The sequence below is a fragment of the Eleutherodactylus coqui genome, chromosome 5, assembly GCF_035609145.1.
Source record: "Eleutherodactylus coqui strain aEleCoq1 chromosome 5, aEleCoq1.hap1, whole genome shotgun sequence".
Taxonomy (NCBI): domain Eukaryota; kingdom Metazoa; phylum Chordata; class Amphibia; order Anura; family Eleutherodactylidae; genus Eleutherodactylus; species Eleutherodactylus coqui.
This window is the reverse complement of record NC_089841.1, coordinates 163,352,108-163,371,606: the sequence shown is the minus strand read 5'-3', so window position 1 is coordinate 163,371,606 and position 19,499 is coordinate 163,352,108. Positions and strand designations below refer to the sequence as shown.

At 42.5% G+C, this 19,499-nt stretch overlaps 2 protein-coding genes across 2 annotated transcripts in view; one reads left to right on the top strand and one right to left on the bottom strand.

Annotated features, from left to right (window-relative positions):
• Positions 1–8,369, top strand: part of GNAZ (G protein subunit alpha z) — a 129,776-nt gene extending 121,407 nt beyond the window's left edge. The window contains exon 3 of the mRNA XM_066603583.1: positions 5,671–8,369. Within this exon, the coding sequence (XP_066459680.1) occupies positions 5,671–6,015 (345 nt within the window). The 3' untranslated portion in view covers positions 6,016–8,369. The remainder of the gene's footprint in view (positions 1–5,670) is intronic.
• The window catches only part of RSPH14 (radial spoke head 14 homolog), a 193,435-nt gene that overhangs the window by 154,845 nt on the left and 19,091 nt on the right, over positions 1–19,499 (bottom strand). Inside the window, exon 4 of the mRNA XM_066603584.1 lies at positions 18,360–18,475. Within this exon, the coding sequence (XP_066459681.1) occupies positions 18,360–18,475 (116 nt within the window). The remainder of the gene's footprint in view (positions 1–18,359; positions 18,476–19,499) is intronic.

Here is a 19,499-nt window from a genome sequence, read left to right as displayed (position 1 = left end):
TAAGTAAAAAAAAAAAAAAAAACACAATGTAAACCCCTAATACGACTCTAGTTTATAGGCAGGATACACACAGGATTAGGTTGCTTTCAGCTGAGCGTATTGTCACAAGTCCGTAATGCGGATCCATCATATGGATGTGTTACAGATGACATTGCAGCTGTATATCATCAGTATTTGCCTCCATATTTGTGGTCATTGGTTTTATATTCAATTGAGTTAATGCAGATCTGTATTCGCCCAGTAGAAAAAATTGCCATAAATGCAAACAGAGGCAAAACTGGACAAAAGTAGCGTATGCTACATCTTTAAAACACGGCCACGTGAATAGATGCATAGATTTATATAAGGTTTGTATTACGGTCCGCAAAACATGGATCAAATCCACTAGTGTGAAAGCGCCCTTAGACGTGTCACACTACTGTTTGTACTTTCCATCTAGCTGTTCTATTTGTGGGAGCCGCAAAACTGGAAGAAAAGGCTTCAGTTTTTCTACCCATAGAAATGCATTGCATCGGTGTTTATTTCTCGAGTTGTTGAATGTAAGTTGGTACTCCGTTATTAAATGCACTACAAGCGGTGCAGGTTTTTGTGACATTTTTCTCAGAATTGCAGTATAAACTCTAGAAGTGGCTTGTGACCACATGACCAACCAGATATGTTAGTAAGTAACTTTTATTGTATTTATCAACATTTCATCACACGACTTTGTAGCACCACTTGCGAGGATTTTCAGGGGGCTTGAAATATAAGCCCTACCCTGAAAAAAAGCCCTAGCTGCAGGGGAAAAAAAATACATCACCTTAGAAGTGCTGCCAGCTCCGCTGCATCTTCCTCCCGGTCACCAGCACTGTTCTTCATCATCTCTTCTGGCTGGGGATTAAAAAATCCCTGCCTCCTGGAAGCGCTGCCTCTGATTGGCTGAGTTCAGTGATGCTTAGCCAATCAGAGCCAGCTCTCGATGAATCAATCACAGCCATTAAATGATTCATTGAGCGTTCGCTCTGATTGGCTAAGCATCACCGATCAGAGGCAGCGCTTCCAGGAGGCAGGAATTTTCCAATCCCCAGCCAGAAGAGATGATGAAGACCAGTGTCGGGGATCGGGAAGAAGATGCAGCGGAGCTGGACAGCATTTCTAGGTGATGTATGTGCTTTTTAAAAATGGTTTTTCTGCAGCTAGGGCTTAGTTTAGGACATTGACAGTAAGATTTCCTACCGTCAAAGTTGCCTCGCACCGCATACAAATTGCGTTTTGGTGCGATGGGATGCAACAGAGAGGAAGGCTCTGTAGGAAAACACGGGCTACAAAACCTTGCAGGCCACGTGCATATTGCGAAACTCACAAGGTTTTTGACTCGCACTGTAGCATGCTGCAAAATATCACAAATGTGAAGGAAACCATAGGAAAGCATGGGCTTCACATACACGCGATTTGTAGTAGTGTCGCAATGTGAGAAAATCATGCGACTTTGTCGCCTGTGTGAACGAGGCCTAAGGGTACATGCTGTTACTGTGCGGCGGTTGCTGGTCCTCCCGGGGCGGCGGTGTGCGTGTTCCCTTGGCTTGTTGTCCGGCTGCCGGGTGACTAGCCAGCGTGGGCGGTGTGGTGCTGGTGGCGTGCGGCACCGTGCGCCTGCGCACCTGTGAGTGCAGCTGCCGTGCACGAGCTCCCTTTTGTTGTGTTCTAGTGGAAGTTGGCTGTCTTCCTCTCTCCGCCCCTGGGCGAAGGCTTTTGTTTAAAGGTCGGGCAGAGACTTGCAATCACTGCCAGTTATTGGTTTCCCCCACTGTGCTAGCTAGTCTGCCTCTGGTCTCCTGCCTCTGTCATCTTGTTTGCTATACTTGCTATTATCCGCCAGGTTTTTCCATCTGTCTCAGTTCTGCATAGTATTGTTTGTGTTTGTTATTTTCATCTGCCTATTCTGTCGGTATTCTACCCTTTCCATCCAGGTTGGCCAGCGTCCCTTTTTCGGTTCCTAGTGAGAGTTGCCCGCCTGGGGTTAGCCAGGAGCGCAGGCATGTAGGCAGGCACAAGGGTTGTGGGTGAGATCTAGCGCACCCAGGCTGGTGTATCAAGGGTAGTATACCATGACACATGCCCACGAACGTCACGGGATACGCCCATGGATTTACACAGCGGTAGTACCACGATTAAAAACAAAAAGTGCCTGATTGTGATCATGGAATTCCGCAGTCTCCATTAATGCTATATTAATGGAGACCTCCTGCGGCGTAAATCTGTTGCAAATAGAACATGCCATGATTTATTTCCCGCTCCGGAAATCCGTGATAGAATTCCGCATGTGAGCATTGGCAGACAAAGCCATTAGGTTTAATAGAACCGAATAGCTGCGGAATTCACACGCGGTAGAAATCCGTTCGTGGGCATTCACCTTAAATGTCAAGTTTTCGTGTCATTTTTCAGATTTGTGTTTGATAAAAATGCACTGACTAGATTGTTCCTGTTAGTCATAAGCATGAGTTCTTTACACAACGAGGCAGATTTATCCAACTCATGTGCCAGTGTTTTTGATTTATGCGAATGTATTGGGTAAGGTAGACGGGTCATATGGGGGCTTTAGCCTGTGCCACATTTATCACCGAGACAAGTGCCCATATTAATTACTTAAATTACACTAATAAATTGAATTAATTTATTAAAATCATTCCTGTGTATGAAACATGTCTTGGGTTTCTCATATATAAAATACCATCTATTATGAAAGTCTCAGAATATAATTTCTGAACTAGTGAGGCATATCTGTGCCATGTGCATGCTAATCCTTCATGCCAAGTCTGTTCGAGTAATTATAATTGTGGTATCTGCAATGTTGCCTGAGGAGATCCTTGACATTACTTGCAGTGTAGGCAGTGGGCTCCATCACCTGTGGCATACTCTCGCTTCTCACGGCTATTGACAGTAGTAGGGAAGCACCTGGTCACTAGTGACGAGGCTGAAGAAGACAACGCAAAATGGGATATTTGCTAAACCTTTTGTACGCTAAAAACAACTTAGTTGAATGAAGAAATACAATACGCAGTAGATCCAGAGGCTCCATCCATAGTAGATAAACTGTACTCTTCCAGCAATATTGGACTCGTTACATATTTTTAGTAAACCCAAAGCAAGAACTGTGCTGTTTCTATATCTCCCATACAACCCTTCTCCACAGAGGACATGCCAATGGTGAGGGACAAGGGACTGGAGTTACCTGTTGTAGCAAGAGGCAGAGCATTTATCACATTACCCCATTTGACTTGTTATGTAGCAGGTTTTAATGTTTTGTTTAGCTGTATCTATATAATTTTTAGGATAATGACAGCCAGTATGGCCACCATTAGAGCTTCCCAGAACAGCAGATCTACCTAAGGCCACTTTGACGCGGCCGTATTTGGTCAGTATTTTGCGTCAGTACTTGTAAGCCAAAACCAGCAGTTGATCCAAATATGGAAGAGGTACAAATCTTTCCATTATACTTTTTCTCTCTGTAGGTTTCACTCCTGAATTTGGCTTATGAATACTGATGGAAAATACTGACCCAAATACTGCCATGTGAAAGAGGCCTAAGGGTGTTGGGGAATATTCCGTGCCAGGTGAAAGGTCCCCAAGGAGGACAAGCGTCCTAGCGCCGCTGGTAGAGAAAATGGCAATGGCCACACGGCAATCAGCAGAGAGTTTTGGAATTGCATAGGTGAGCTACTGTTTTACCTGGGAAAGAGGTGTAACGTGCGTCACAGTGGGAAAAGTTGTAGGATGTGCACTGGAAGATAAAGTAAGGAGTGGAGTCGGAAAAGTTTTTTTTTTTTTTTTTTCTCCTCTCCTTTTTCAGGGAGGCTAGGTAGTGCTAGAAGCATTAAAGGGATATTCCCAGAGTCTATATTTATCATCTATACTCAGAACAGGTGAAACATTTCTGAGATCTTCATGAATCCCAAGCCCCTTTCCTCCCCACTGCAACCCTGCAGTAAGCAAAATCTTAAATGGAGTGGCAATAGAGCATACTCACTACTACTTCATTCAACTCTGTGACTGTCAAAAAAAAGCTCGGGAGCAGTGAGATGGTAGGGGACACACATAAGTGGTGAATGTTGATTCTGGGAATACCCCTTTAACTACCTACTAAGAACGATTTGGTGGTAGACCATGACAAGTCACTCACTAGCTACACAGTATGGTGAACCTGCACAAGTGTGTGTGTGGGGAGATGTCACTAGCTGTGCGGCTGGTCTCCAGGATATGTTGGGCCTGGGAACTTAGACTGGTGGCTGCTTTTTTTGGACAGTTGTAGCAGGCAGACACTGTGGCCTGGTTTAAGGTGTGGTAGCTAAGGGGCAGGCAGACCACACCTTTGGGAGTGTTGTGTCACGATTGGGTCAGGTTCTCCTACACAACGTCCTTAGACTTCCATTTAAGTGAATCTATATGTACTGTACCCATCTTACAAGATGTCTAAAAGAAAAGAGGTTGCTTCAAACATGGAAATTATGCTTGCAAATTAACCTTCTAGAATGTTTATATAATGTTATATTATATAGTATATGCAGAAGCCCTGACTGACTTGTCACTGATTCTCTAACTTCCCGCTGTTGTACAAATGTGAAATTTGGCACAACCATTCTTTAGGTCCTAAGTAGGAAAAGTAAAGGGGTCTAAACTTGATTATTCAAAACTAAGTACAAAAGTAAGGCACCCTCCCACGTAATGTAACTAATAACACACATCTGAACCACACAAACATGAAATTTGCCACAACCATTCTTTACGTCCTAAATAGGAAAAGTAAAGGGGGGGGGGGGGGTCGCAACTTGGTTATTCAATGCTAATTGCAAAAATAAGTGACCCCCTATGTTATGTACCTAATCTAATTCTCTAACTTCCCGATGTCGTACAACCATGAAATTTGGCACAACCATTCTTTACGACTTAAATAGGAAAAGTCAAGTGGTCACAACTTGATTATATAATTCTTAGCATGAAAAACTGCGAAAATCCGTAATCCATACAGTTCTTTTCTCAGAAACAATAAAGCCTAGGGAAATGATTTGTATAGTGAGGAGAATATAACTGATCTATGTGAGAATATACTGAGAACAATCTAACTGACCTCCGTGTGCATAAACTGAAAGGCTGTATAGTACACAAGGAAGCCGCCATGGACTGCAGGGATGGAGCAGGTCTTTAAGGCTAAGAAGGGGCTGCAACCTCTAGTCTGGGGTAAATTTGAATAAAAGGGGTGTAACCTTTAAGGGTAAAAAGTGAGGAGAATGGGAGTGGTGGCATATTCTGCAGAGGAACATTGGTACATGCAGTCTGAGAAGAATTTAATGCTCCTCTATGTGTATACATATTTTATTCCTCGCTTCCTCTGAAGTAACCACGAATTCAGAAAGTTTTCCGTGAGGACAACACGTCAACACCTCTCCCAAGTTAGTTGGGCAAAGCTGGGCAGATCAGCTAGTCTACATGTGTAACAATATGGTCATGTATGGTTGATAAAACATATAGAGCAATACAGGAGGGCAAAAACAACAATAATGGGACTGTATACTAATTTCACCTTGTAATTTGAGGACATTATAGTTCTGGAAGAGAAGTTCTTATATTTAGATGTATTAATAGCTATGTATTATGTGCATCATTTACAGCTTACCCTCTATTCTTTATATACAGAGCCGCATGGCAGAAAGTCTTCGCCTATTTGATTCCATCTGCAACAACAATTGGTTTATCAACACTTCTCTAATCCTCTTCCTCAACAAGAAGGACCTCTTAGCCGAGAAGATCCGACGCATCCCACTCACCGTCTGCTTTCCCGACTACAAGGGACAGAATACGTATGAGGAAGCGGCAGTCTACATCCAGCGTCAGTTTGAGGACTTGAATCGCAACAAGGATACCAAGGAGATTTATTCACACTTCACCTGCGCTACGGACACCAGCAACATTCAGTTTGTGTTTGACGCAGTGACAGATGTTATTATCCAGAACAATCTCAAATACATTGGACTGTGCTAAGCGTTTTACCTGGAGCCTGCACAGGAAATCGGGCATGTCCTTATGCCCAAGACCACATGCCAGGGGGTTAAAGTAAACACTAAGCAAGGGGTGAGGCTAGACACAGAAGTTCCCCACGTACAGCACTGAACCTCCAGAGCGAATCCCTCACCCACACAAACTTGAGGTCTTCAGGTTGAAAGGGTGACTTGGATTTTCCTGGTGTCAAACCAGAAAAATGTGTTTTATTTGCTCCCTGTATCAAGTATGTGCGGTGTGTGTGTTGTGCGTGGATATACTTGTGCTTGAGTGGTGCCTGATGTGGAAAGCCTGTGAAAGAGGGTTACTGGCTGCAGATGGGAATCTAAAGGTACATCAGGTAAGCAGCTGCCACAATCGTCACTAGGTTCTGTCAGTCACAAAGGATGCTTAATTGCCAGCACCGAACAAACAATCAATCATGAATTATTCCAGCTATGCCTGGCACCTACTATATGTGCCAAAGCTACACAGGGTTATACATTTTTAATATATATTTAACATTGTTGTACATTTGCAACTTTCTAGCTGCAGTACAAGAGGTTTTTTTTTTTTTAGTCCAAATATGGCTGCAGCTGCTTCACTACTTCTTAGAAATCACGGTGCCAAAAGCTTGCCTCATTCATGCAGCCTTGCTTCATACGGAGATAGAACTACATAATGAGTAACATCCACATTCCCAAAGTGATGTACAATATGAGCATTCTTCTCTGTGGTTTTAACTATCCTCCTGAGCCTACTGCTCATAATTCATACAAGCCCCAAAAGAAGGCTGGAGAACAACAGGCATTCTTTTGGGGCTTTTTTCCAGTTTTTTTTTTTTTTTTTACACAAACAGATTAACTGCTGGGTTTATCTTCTCATTTGTATAGAAAGTCAATGGTGTTCCACAGACGCTGCCGGCAACTCAGTGGAACATTTCCGAAATTACTGACAGTATACGCTGTTACGTGTCATAAAGCTGATTTTGACACCAGGTACTATGTATTATTGCCCCAGAATGTTCCGTCTTCTGGGTGGTAGTATATACAAGATATAACTACATCCTAGAATGGTGATATAAAGCATGCGAAAAGCCCTTCTCTATACAGTAAAATGCAGTGGGTCAAACTCTACAAACTCTTCAGTTGGTTTAGGTCAGGATTGCTCCCCATTGTAGATTACATTACATGTCTGATGAGGATCTTCTTCTGTCTGCACTTTCTATTGTCCTCCCCTAATATTGTCGTCAGTGTGGTAAATGGGCCTCTAGAATATTCCTCCCGTCTTGCAGCTGCTCACTGTTGCATCTGAATAACAGTAGCTAGAATACCAAGTTACTCACTTTGAAGACACTATTTTTGAAAGTTCCTAAACATCTGAAACGGCACTATTAGAGCCTGCCCTGCGCCCCTTTGTTTCCAGGTGAACGTCCTTATATCCTGACCCAACCAACTCGTCCATCACAAGTGAAGCAAGAGTGTCTCCCAACAGGCTCCAGCAGAAGATTGTTCAAACACATAGAACTCTTGACTTTTTTTTCCTGCAACATCCCGTGCTGCTTTTCACAAACAGAAAAAAAAGCGGGAGATTTTTAGAACTTTTCGAAGAAGTGCTCAACTATTTTTGTTTGTTATGAAACAAAAAAAAAAGTATAAAAAAAGCAAAAACAAAAAAAAACACTGGAAAACATAGAAACACTGGCTATTTATTTTGCAAAAAAAAAACAAGACAAAAAACAAACATACAAAACAGTGAAAAGAACTTTCAGCTTCTGAGTATTTACAATGAGAAACGGCGACTTTCCTTGGTAATATAGACATTGTGGCGAGGCCTGGCTTTTCTTTCCCTTAAACTGGAGCAGTGCGTTAATAAAGAAAGTGGAGCAATATGAACAATAACTTCACCCTTTGCTTTTTCCATGGTTTTTGGGAGCGGAGAGTGTAATATGGTATGATATTCCATAGGCCCACCATAAGGATACAAAGTTTCTCTATTATCTGGCAGTAGGGCTGCTGATTCTGGATGTCTGTGTGAAGTCCGTGTGTAAATAAGTTGAGACCGTGTAAAGCACATCCACTTAGTATGTAAATTCCTCTCCTTCCAGCTTCATGTGTAACTCAAGTCAAGTCACACAGTGTCCTCCTGAAAACACGACACCCCTATAAACAGTGTATGACTCCTTTGCCAAGGGCTTATATCCTCAGGGTCCATGAGGCCTGCAACACACTGTATGTACCCATTACCTGGCGTTTGTCAGAGTGCCTTGCAGGCTTCTTCGCCCCTGAAGACTAACACTACAATTTCAGAATGAACTCTCTACTGGCGAAAGGGAAATAAAGATTCTGAATGGTTAACTTGGTGTTTCATTCTTCTTGGACTTGATGGCTAATCTAACCTTTTTCATGTTAGATTTGTACTATTGTCAAAAACCTATGGATTTTACAATGGTTATGAATGAGGCCTCATGTCCACGGGGAAAATCAGGCCTGCCGCGGATTCTTCATGCAGAATCCCGCAGTGGGTCCCTCCTTTCCCACGGACATGAGGCCTAAAAATAAGCATTACTTACCTATCCGGACGTGGTGGATCTGCCCTCCGTCGCGGCCAGATCTTTTTTTGTGCGGCCCGGCGGATATGCTAGTCATGCGCCGCACACGATTTTTTTTTTGAACTCCTGCTCTCCTGCGCCGGAGAGCAGGAATTCAGCTGCAGGTGTGCCGCGGATCCGCACGGCTTCCATAGGCTTCAATAGAAGCCTGCGGGAGACCCGCACTAAAATGGAGCATGCTGCGGGTGTTTTCCCGCACACACAATCCGCGCCTCAGGGGAAAAGGACATCCGCAGGTATTTAATTACCTGCTGGTGTCCAATGCATCCCTATGGGGCGCGGATCACGCGTGCGGGTGACCCGCTGTGGATCTGTCCCCGTGGACATGAGGCCTGACAGTTAGGACTTAGTGCATTGTGAACGAGCACCCATTATGCAGCCTCCAAGACCCGATCAGGAGTGAAAAGTAGGCACAGTTGTATGTAAAGCTCTTAGGGTGGTTTCACACAGGTGATAAAATCACGCGATGGAGGAGTGAGTAAAAGAGCAGATTTATGAAACCAATGATTTTCAACGGTTTCTTTTCTATTAGCGATGTTTTTACTGATGCGATGTTGCGAGAACAAAAAATTGCGGCATGCTCTATGTTTCCGCGATGTGCGATTTTTATTTTTTTATCTCCCATGTTACCCTATGGAGCCTACTTTTTATTTTTTAATTTTAACATCGCATCGCTGCCGCTCAAAATCACAGGAACAAAGATGCGATTTTGACATGATTTTCTAGTGGCAAAAATCGCAATAGCCTGTGTGGAGCTAGCCTTAGGACGCTTTGAGACACTTTTTGCACCCATGTTATAGACAAGAGTCCTGACCGGTTTGCATCTGCTGTCCCAAACCTACAGCATCATCAGGATCTGGAATCTCTGTTGGCTAACTCAGAGGGATTACAAAGAAAGTTGTAATTTCTCCATAATTGAGATTTAGAACCTGTTTTCGTCCAACGATTCGGGATTGTTCACACAGGCGGAAGCATATTTAGACTGCATGTTTGCACGGCTGAAATGTGCTTGCACCCACATATTTTACCCGCTGCACCGTGGATTTGTGTGTACAAATTTATTGTGTGTTTGCACACACAAAATCACGTTGATTTTGTGCGTATATGTGTAGCGAATATGCACATTTACGCATGCTTATTTATTTGAATTGATTTGAATGAGCTCTAGCGGTGCGCAAATAGTCATGTCGCATATTTTTTCATGCGATCCTGTGAAAAAAAATATGCTTATGTGAACAAAGCCATTGAAATCAATAGGTTCTATTCACTGCATATTACGAGCACAAAATTTGTTTGAGTAATATACTGCGCAAATACACCCTCGAGAACGAGCCCTACAAGTGGGATTTGCAAAAGGAATTGCCTTTCAATAGGCCTAGCCTGGTAACAGAAGAGACCTATGCAGAGTGGATATAAAAGAAAATTAATGAATGTTTATCTAAGGCAAAAATAGAATATATATAATTTTGCCCACAATAAATTGTTCGTTGCCCCCTAAACTCTTACCTGCCTCCTCCAGCTCCTGTAAGAAGTGGTCTCATGATCAGCTCACTCATCTGTACAAATAAATACTACCTCGGCTGGATTCTGCAATACCTAGCATGGGGAGCGATTCTTGATACAGACAGTAACAGGCATGTTACATGCCCACTCATTACAGGATAATCCTTTACTCATTAGGGATAATCCTTAAATCTGCTACTATATCTTTTGTCAATTAAATCAAATCCAGCCATTCTGTCACTTGATTTATCTGATCACTTTACAGGGGCATTCCACCATAAGTATTCATGCCATAGCAAATGCATACGGTATATCATTGATTTATGATCAGTAGGGGGCTGGCCACGAGGACTTCTTTGTAAAGTGTTGGCGCCCCCATTGCTTCCCAATCCATGGAAATCATCGCAACTTGTAGCGTTATTAGCTTGGTCATAAGCAATAGGCCTCAAGTATGAAAATTGTCTTAGCGAAAAAATAACCTAGTTGCCTGTAAAAACCAATTGCGGGTTTCAAAAAAAAAAAAATGTAAATATCACTTTAGCCAATTCTGTTAGTTTATAAAAGACGACTCCCTGTTCAGGAACCCCAACTGTTATCCGGAGCAAAAGGTGTTGCTCACTCTAGAGGAGCTGCTATAGCAGTAGGTAATTACTTGGGCGGGATTATTTTGATTGTAATTCTTTATTTCCTCTGTAGGGGCGCTGTGGGGAAATTGAAAACTTGCTGCCAAGTAGGCCAACAAATGCTATCTGATCACTGGAGATCCCAGCAGCAGGACATACTGTTCTAAGCTTATTGTTGGGGGATCCCCTCGAACAAAAAGCGGTTGTTCTAAGCTTTGATTTTCCAATTTACTAGTCTCTGACGAAAAGACAAAGACACTTATTTTATATGAAGCTCGTTTTTTAATTAGAGTGGACTGTAGTATTATTTAAAACATAACCTTTAATACTACACCATAAAACCAAAGCAAAAAGCACAACCCAACTGGGGCACGTCTACAGTACGCTAAGGTATGATAAACAGTTGTACTGATTAGTACAATCGTGGCCGATGTGGGTATGCTGCTATCTTGCTGCCTTCTGCACAAGCAGAATACAGGTAGACTGCTTATCAGTGCAATATATACATTTTTTTAAAAAAAAATAAAATTCTGCACAGGGTACGAATTAACCTAAGGCCAGCACTGGGTGCAATGGGAAGAGATATCAAAAATAAAGTTCGCAGGAGCACTGCAGGCCCTACTATAATATACAAAGCATCCACCCCAAAAGGAGCCTATACCTACTGCACCCTACAAAATCCTTAACCTCCTGTCTCAACGCATTTCTGGGTACTCTGTATATTACAATAGGGTCAGGGTAAGGAACAGAGTCAGTGCCCTTGCCCTCTATTTCCCATTTAAGTTTGGTGTTCCTCCCCATTGCACCACTCAGTGACAAGGTTTATCATACCTTGGCGTTCTATGGACCTGCTTCAGTTTAGTTGTATTTTCTACTTGATTGTTTTCTCAGGGGATTAAATATTATGTTTTAAAGAATGCTACAGTCCATCGGTAGTTAAAAAATGACATGGCAATAAATATTACATATAGAAATAGTCTTGCAATGTGCTGTTTGGAAGCCTTTCTAGTAGACATGCTCTATGAAGACCGACTGATGGGGGAAGATACCCTGTTCATATATCATCTTGGAATATTTAGGAGGTTTTTGTTTTAAACATTTTTGTTTTCAGAATTCGATCACCAGCATGCAATTACTGAGCACCCAAGGGCGGTGTACGTGCACATAATAGGCAGTGAATGGAATCAACGAAAGAACATTGATTTTCATTGACCTATTTACACTTGCGTAAATACATTGCATATAATACACGTGTAAAAAAGAATGCAGCATGTTCTATTTTACCGCATATTACGTGCGTGTAATAAATGCTGTACATGTGCAATAACATTGCATATGTGTGAAGTTTAGATGCGACGTTGCAAAGCTGTCATGCACAGTAAAAAAAAATTATATTATATATATATATATATATATATATATATATATATATATCTCTGCCATACACGACGATACGCCGGCTCACACAGCGGTAAAATGCAACATTTTAAAACACGCTTGTGTGAGCCCGGCCTAATAAGTTGAACGATAACATTCTCCTCACTGGATTCCTCAAATTCTTTATGTATGAACGATCAATTTCATCAACTAGGAGCATTTTGCTCAATTACACATGGCAATTATTGTTACATTTGCTCATAACCATTTGGATGTGAGCAATAATTGCTGCATGTAAACAACCTTAAGAGCGATGCAGAAAGTACCAGTAATTAGACTCATTTAAGTACACTGGCTTCTTTATTATATCCAAATACACAAGTGTAAAATCTTGCATTTGCAGCAGCGCTCTGAACACCCCGCTCACACAACTCTTTGGTTGAACGGTCTAAGCCGTCAGGTTTCCACTGTTCTGTACATTCGGAGCAGTGCAGTCTGCTGCACTAGTCTTTACAGTAGAAGATACAAACTCGATAGGCCCTTTTTAAAAGGTACCTTTACACAGAATGACCATCGGACGAATAATCGCTTGAAAGAGCAAACTCAGACAAGTCATTCAGTGTAAACATGGCCACGGACAGGCTGAAGAGCGATAAGTCGGTTCATTTCAGCTTACCAGAAAATGGTCAACGGTTGATCAAAAAAGTCGCCAGGTGTAAAGGGATAGCGATTCGTATTTGCATGGAGATCCCTCTATGAACGATATGTTTACAAACAACTAATGAACAATTATCACGCAGTGTAAAAGCAAACGAACGACGGTTGTTTGTACGCTTCAATGGACTATCTGAACGATAGCTGCTCCATGTAAAGGTACTGTTCGTCAATGAGATCGTCAAGATTCTGTATCCCTGGCAGTGTGAACAGATCGTTTAAGAGGATAGCTCAGCTCTAGAGTTGAGCGAGCATACTCGCTAAGGGCAATTACTCGAGCGAGCATTGCCCTTAGCGAGTACCTGCCCACTCGGAAGAAAAGATTCGTCAGAGGGCGGGGAGATCTCTCTCCTCCCCTCCCCCCCCCCCCCGCGCTCCCTCCTGCTCCCTCCCGCAACTCACCGCTCCCCCACGCCGGCAGCCGATTTTTTTCTTCCGAGCGGGCAGGTACTCGCTAAGGGCAATGCTCGCTTGAGTAATTGCTCTTAGCGAGTATGCTTCTTCTGACATTTTTTCAGTATACTTTTATATTTCCTCATGAAATAACAATGCTGGAATAGCTTTTCTTAGAACAACATACTGCAGAGTTCATCTGTTATGGTCCATTTATACTGAAAGATAATCGCTCAAACGGCAGTTTGAGTGACAGTTTTGAGCGATCATGCTTGCATAATTTTAAGTAGCTAATTAGCTACTTAAGAGTTAATGCAGGCGGAGCACGATACCACTGTGATAGCTCCTAGAACAATGCAGCTGTTTTGTATATGCAAACAGCTGCGTTGTTCTCGGAGCTTTTAGCTAATGTCCCGCTGTGAACTGCCAGCAGGATGCCAGCTTAAAGAATACCATCAGTGCCGCCCGCTGAGAAAAATCAACGTGCAGCGCTGATAAGAGTCATCGATTGCTAGAAATCACCAATGAGCAAAATGTGCACGAAAAGTGCACGATGGCCGCGCGTTTAGACGCAACGGTTATTGCTCAAAAGATGGCTTTTGAGCAATCGTTGTGTCTCAATGGTTCTTTACTCTGCTTGGAGTCTTCTGAATAAACAGAAAACTGGCGTCATCATTCACTTTGTTAATAGAATGTTTCCCTACAATGTTTGACATCTGATTGGTATCCTGATGTAACAGTGTCTGACTGTTAAAAGGACAAACCCCAATGACAAAGGGAATGTTAACATGCAGTTTAGTCATACATTTCCAGGAAGATTTAATCGAGGAACACTTTACTGCAGAGTTCGTAGAAGAAGAAGAAGAAGAAAAAAAAAAAACACAACACAAGATTTTCCAAAACTGTCATATTACAAGGAATGCAAGTATTTATTACAATAGACACGCAAGGAGAGCCGACCGATCTTCCTTAAATTCCCATATGGTTCTAGCTGAATAACGCAGCTTGGGTTTATGGCTTTGTCCACTTCTTGCACTTTATTTTTCTAGCTCCTCTAATGTTAATGGATCTCCTTTACAAGTATGACATTGGCACCTGTATGAGCCCTTAGCTAATAGTAAGTGTGCATGTATACATGCAGTACATTATTATTTACTTCTATTTAGTTGTTTCATGCCAAGGCAAACTGTAGTTTGTTACGAGATGTATTCACTAATCAGTTCTTCAGTCTCTAATGAACATTATTTCTAATCCTGTTTAGACTGTAGTGCCCAATTATGCTTGGCCTCTTGCCTAACAACACACGGAGCAGAAAGCAGCTGCCAATGCCAGAGACAGGATTTAATATGGATGACCTATCCATGTGTGATCCGTGAGGATGTGATCCAGAAGAGGCAGAACAAAGGTTGTGGTACTAGGAGACATCTCATGTATTGTGATGGGTCTATTTCCTAAAAAGAAGACTAGGCCTGCATTGCTTTTCATGTTCTAATCTAGCCTAGCCTGGGTTCTCATGGGACGGAAATCCCGTAGAAATCTCGCAGCTTGGCCGCACCGAAAAAAACCCGCAAGATTTCCGCGGGATAAGCGCAGCTTCAAAACCTGCAGCCTCTAGCCACGGGTTTTAAAGCGGCTTCGCCATCTGCATCTTCACTGTCGCCATCTCTCCCCATAGAGAAGAGGGAGGCCATTGGGGAAACGAAAAAAGAATTAACATGCCATGTCTTTGCTTCTCGAGTGCCATATCCGTATCAGTGCGGCTTAGCTGCAAGCATGTGGACGCGATTTTTGCAAAATGTCGTCCACTTTGTTGGCTAATCCTGGGATTAGGAGCTCCGGGGGCAGAATTGTTGTACGGACATTCCGCGACAATTCCGTCCCGTGTAATCCCAGCCCAAACACAGACTAAAGTTGATGAAAATAGTGAAATATTCCAATGAACAATGGTCTTGACCAACCAATGAGACAGTTTTCTGAAGAAAAGTCAGCCTGATTTGAAATTTGTATTCAGAAAAGATCTTTCGTTGAAAGAACGTTACCAGAAAGACTGTTCGTCCGTTGCCCGGGGTCATTGAACATGTACGGCCAGTTTAATCAACTGCTATGGCCAACATGTCACAAAAGCGTTTGCAGCCTCCAACGGTGTGCATGCAAAAATTACACTTTAATACAAAAACGAGTTACAACACATCATCAAAGGAAAGACCGACAGCTACGCGTTTCGCAAGGAATCCTTCTTCATTGCTATGTATAAAGATTCACTGTGAATCGTGTAACTGTCAGTCCTCCTTTGATGATGGTTTGGGTTTAACTTGTTTTTGCATCAAAGTGGAATTTTTACATGCAGGCCGTTGGAGGCTGGAAAAGCTTTTGTGACATTCTTGGTATATTGAGGGCCACACACTTGGGCACAATTCCAAGCATACGGTTATGCAAGTTGGCATGGACTGCCTTTTTCATGTAAAGGCCAATATGGAAAAGGGGCTGTTTGCATGACGTTTTAGCCATCTGTCATATGGATAGGTTTTTGTTTAAAAATATATCTATTAAAACATAATGTGTAACATACCCGTAGACTGTAATTAAGCAATTGTAGTTGAATTTAGGATTACATTTGTGGACATTTTTTGTGGGATAGAAATGTGTAGCAGAACACACTTTTCTGTCCCATATTAAAGTATACTTGATGATGTGGTTTTTTTTTTTACAGTAATGACAATAGGAAACATGGAAATGTAAAACAGTAAGTTTCCATACGTTAAACATATACATTTTGTGCTCAAATGTATATATAGTAAAAAAAAAAAAAACAACCAAAAACTGTTCAAACTACAAAACTTTCTTACAAAGATCACCTTTATAGTGAAAAATGTATCCTTTTAAAAATGTATAAATGGACACAAAGGTATGGCTGTAGGTTTAACATATACTCTAAGAAACACACATGTATGCTTAAAATTGCATGTTTGTTTGTTTTTATGTATGTTTAATGCATACATTAACCCCTTGAGTGGCACGCCCAGAAATTTTCCGGGACGAGCTCCACTGCCGATAGTGATATAGCCCGGAAGATTTCCGGGCTATGTATCACTATGGGAGCTGCAGAGCACAATGCCACAAGCTGTGACAGTGTGCTCTGCCTGCACCGTCCACAGAGAACAAAGCAAGGGCTTTGAAAAACCAGCAGAAGATATTGCCGATCTGCCGGCAATCTCCTGCTTCTAAGTCTCCTGCTTTGTTTACAGGTTGCCATAGAGACCATCGGCTTGTCAGAAGCAAGCCAATGGTTTCTGTGGCAGGGAGAGCTGGTGCTTGGCTGTCAAGAGGACAGCTAGATACCAGCTCTTACAGCAGAGATCAGAGAAAACCTCCGATCTCTGCTGTCTTAACCCTTTACATGCTGCAGTCTATGTGACTGCAGCATGTAAAGGGCTGTCACTGCAGCATGTAAAGGGCTGTCACCATCGGACCCCTGGAATTTGATCAGGGGGTCCTGATGGGTCCCTGTGGAAGTCCCCTAAAGGGACAAAAAAAAAAAAAAGTAAAAAAAAAATTAAAGTTAAAAAAAAAAAAAATTATAAAAACACTTGTCTCCCTTTACTTTGTAAAAAATCAAAAATAAAACACACATGTGGTATCCATGCGTCGTTATGACCCAGAGAAGGAAGTTAATACATTATTTAACCCCTTAATGACATGGCCCCTTTTTTTTCTTTTTTCCCCCCCATTTCTTTTTTCCTCCCCCCTGTTTAAAAAAAAAAAATCACAACTTGTCCCTTATATGGCCATGTCAATGGAAAAATGAAAAAGTTATGGCTCTTGAGACGCAACTGCAAAATTAGTTGAAATTTAATGATTAGACCATTTTAAAAAACCTGCCCTGGTGGGTCTGACAGGGTGGTAGGAAACCCGCCACTCAAGGGCTTAAACGTACTTTCATAACATGACCAATATGAACAGCCACAGTCTGCAAGGCCCAATGCACACAGGCGGTACTTCTGCTGTGGAATGCGCGGTGGGAGTCTGCCCCGCGGGTTCTGCAGCAATGTCTGTCCATAGGATGCAATGAAAATGTGAATGTTCAATGCACACGAGCAGAAAGCAACCACAATTTCTGCTTGCGGAGGAAAAATTGCAGCATGTTCCATTTTGAAACGTTTTTTTCCCACACGGGTGGCTTCCATTGAAGTTAATGAAAGCCGTCCGAACAGCGGCCTATCAGGAATGACAATTCCAGAAAGGTCACGGATTCCATGTCGCTAATCTGTGCTGGCACATCTGCATTACAAAAGAAAGAAGACACAGACAGGTACGCAGAGTCATCGGCTGCGGGCACGGGTGGATTTTGTATGGGATTCCCCATGCGGAATCTGTGCGTGCCCGTGAGCATTCAGCCCAAAACAATTGTTCACCCGCCACTGTTCATAGAACAGTTGTTCACCCTTCAACTTACTTCTAACTAATGTTTATGGCTATCTCAGCAGGTCGCATCCTAAACAAGAAGTACATACATTTCAATTAGGCCATGGTAATCTCTATTCTCCTAAAAGGATGGCACTAACCCTTTGTGATCTTACAATTATGAGTGCTGGGGCAAATTCCTATACTTAGAATAATAATGAATACACTGCAATACCAGCCTTGCTATGAGACGGATGGCAAGTTAGTGTCTAGGAATAGTACAAAATAAAGGAAATCATTGAAGTATCTTGTTTTCCGCTCTCTTAGGACACACACATGCACACAATGCTCTGACGTCTGGCACTTATCCCGCTGCCGCTTTGTCATCATGTCACAGAGAAACAGATTGAATATTACCACTGATAAGTCAAGTCTCTTAAGACCCAGCATCGCGGGCAGACAGATGTCAAGCGATCGTGCCACCTACAGGCAGTTTTGTGCTTCTGTTTCCTCCTGCAAATACATTTTCACTTACACACATTCTGGTCATGTGTCAATAGTGCGGTTCCTATATTGTGATGCAGCAGATTGCTGCACAGCTCGCAGCAGCGCCGGCCTCTCGTACATCCACCCCTTTAGGTTGTCAGGAATGTAGAGAAGAGATGACACTTGACATCCAATAGCGTGTACCACTTTGCAGTTATGAATACATCGTCTGCACTCACCAGCAGGAAGCTCAGATAACATTTCATATGTCTGATGCATATTCTTTCGACAGATATCCACAGGGTCATCAAGGAGGTGAGACATGGTGATAATATCACTTCTTAAGATTGCATCTCTAAAAAAAACAAAAACAAATGGAAGCATTAGGAATGGAAGTGGTCAAAAAGCACAGATTTTGGCTTTGCAGAATTATACCATTTCAAAACCTTTGTCAAAGCCCAAACTAGTACCATCAGAATAATAGAATATGCCATTCTGGGGTTTGTACAATACAACTGCCGGCCAGCTTCAGAGGAAATCTAGCCATTTTGCCCACAAGAACGAAAAACAAAACACAATTTCACTTATATTTTTGAAAAATATTAAAAAAAAAAAAATTAGCGATGAACTGCAATTTATTGCTGTGAGAAACAAGATCACCGTTTAAGAAAATTTGTCCTTTCAGCTCAGACTGATGTCGCTGATGGCGAGTTTAGACGAAACAATAAAACAAGTCGCTCATTCAGTTTAAGGCTCAAGCCACAAGTGGGTTTGATTTGCAGAGTCCCACGTGGAAGATTTGCAAATCAAGCCCATAGGGAAGCATTGGCATCCGCAAATTAAATAAAGCATGCAGATTTGATTTGCGGACCTTTGGGTCCAAAAAATAAATTGCAGCATGCTCCGTTTCAGTGCGGATCCCACACGGATTGAAGTCAATGGAAGCCGTCCGATCCGTGGACCATCCGCAATTGAATTATGGATGGGCTGCAGATTCCACAGGCAAGAAGAGTTCAAAAAATAAAAAATGTACCGCGCATGCCCCCCGGTTGGCGCTTCCACACACATCCGCAGACCAGGAAATAGAAGACCTGGACAGGTAACAGTGTCTGCGGGTGGGGTCGGATTCCGCTGTGGACATTGGGCCTAAACTAAGCCAACGACTGAATGACGAGCAAGAATCATGAGGTTCTTGTTCATCGTTCCGTTTCAGCCGGCATAAAAGCAGGCAATTGTCCATCTGTGAACGACTGCCTGTTTACTGTGAATGGAGGCAGGCAGCCAGAAGCAATCAATGGCCTGCTCCACCTCCATTCACTGAGCGATCATCGCTGCTGTGTGTAAGTACAGGAGTGATAACTGCTTAGACAACTGTTGGG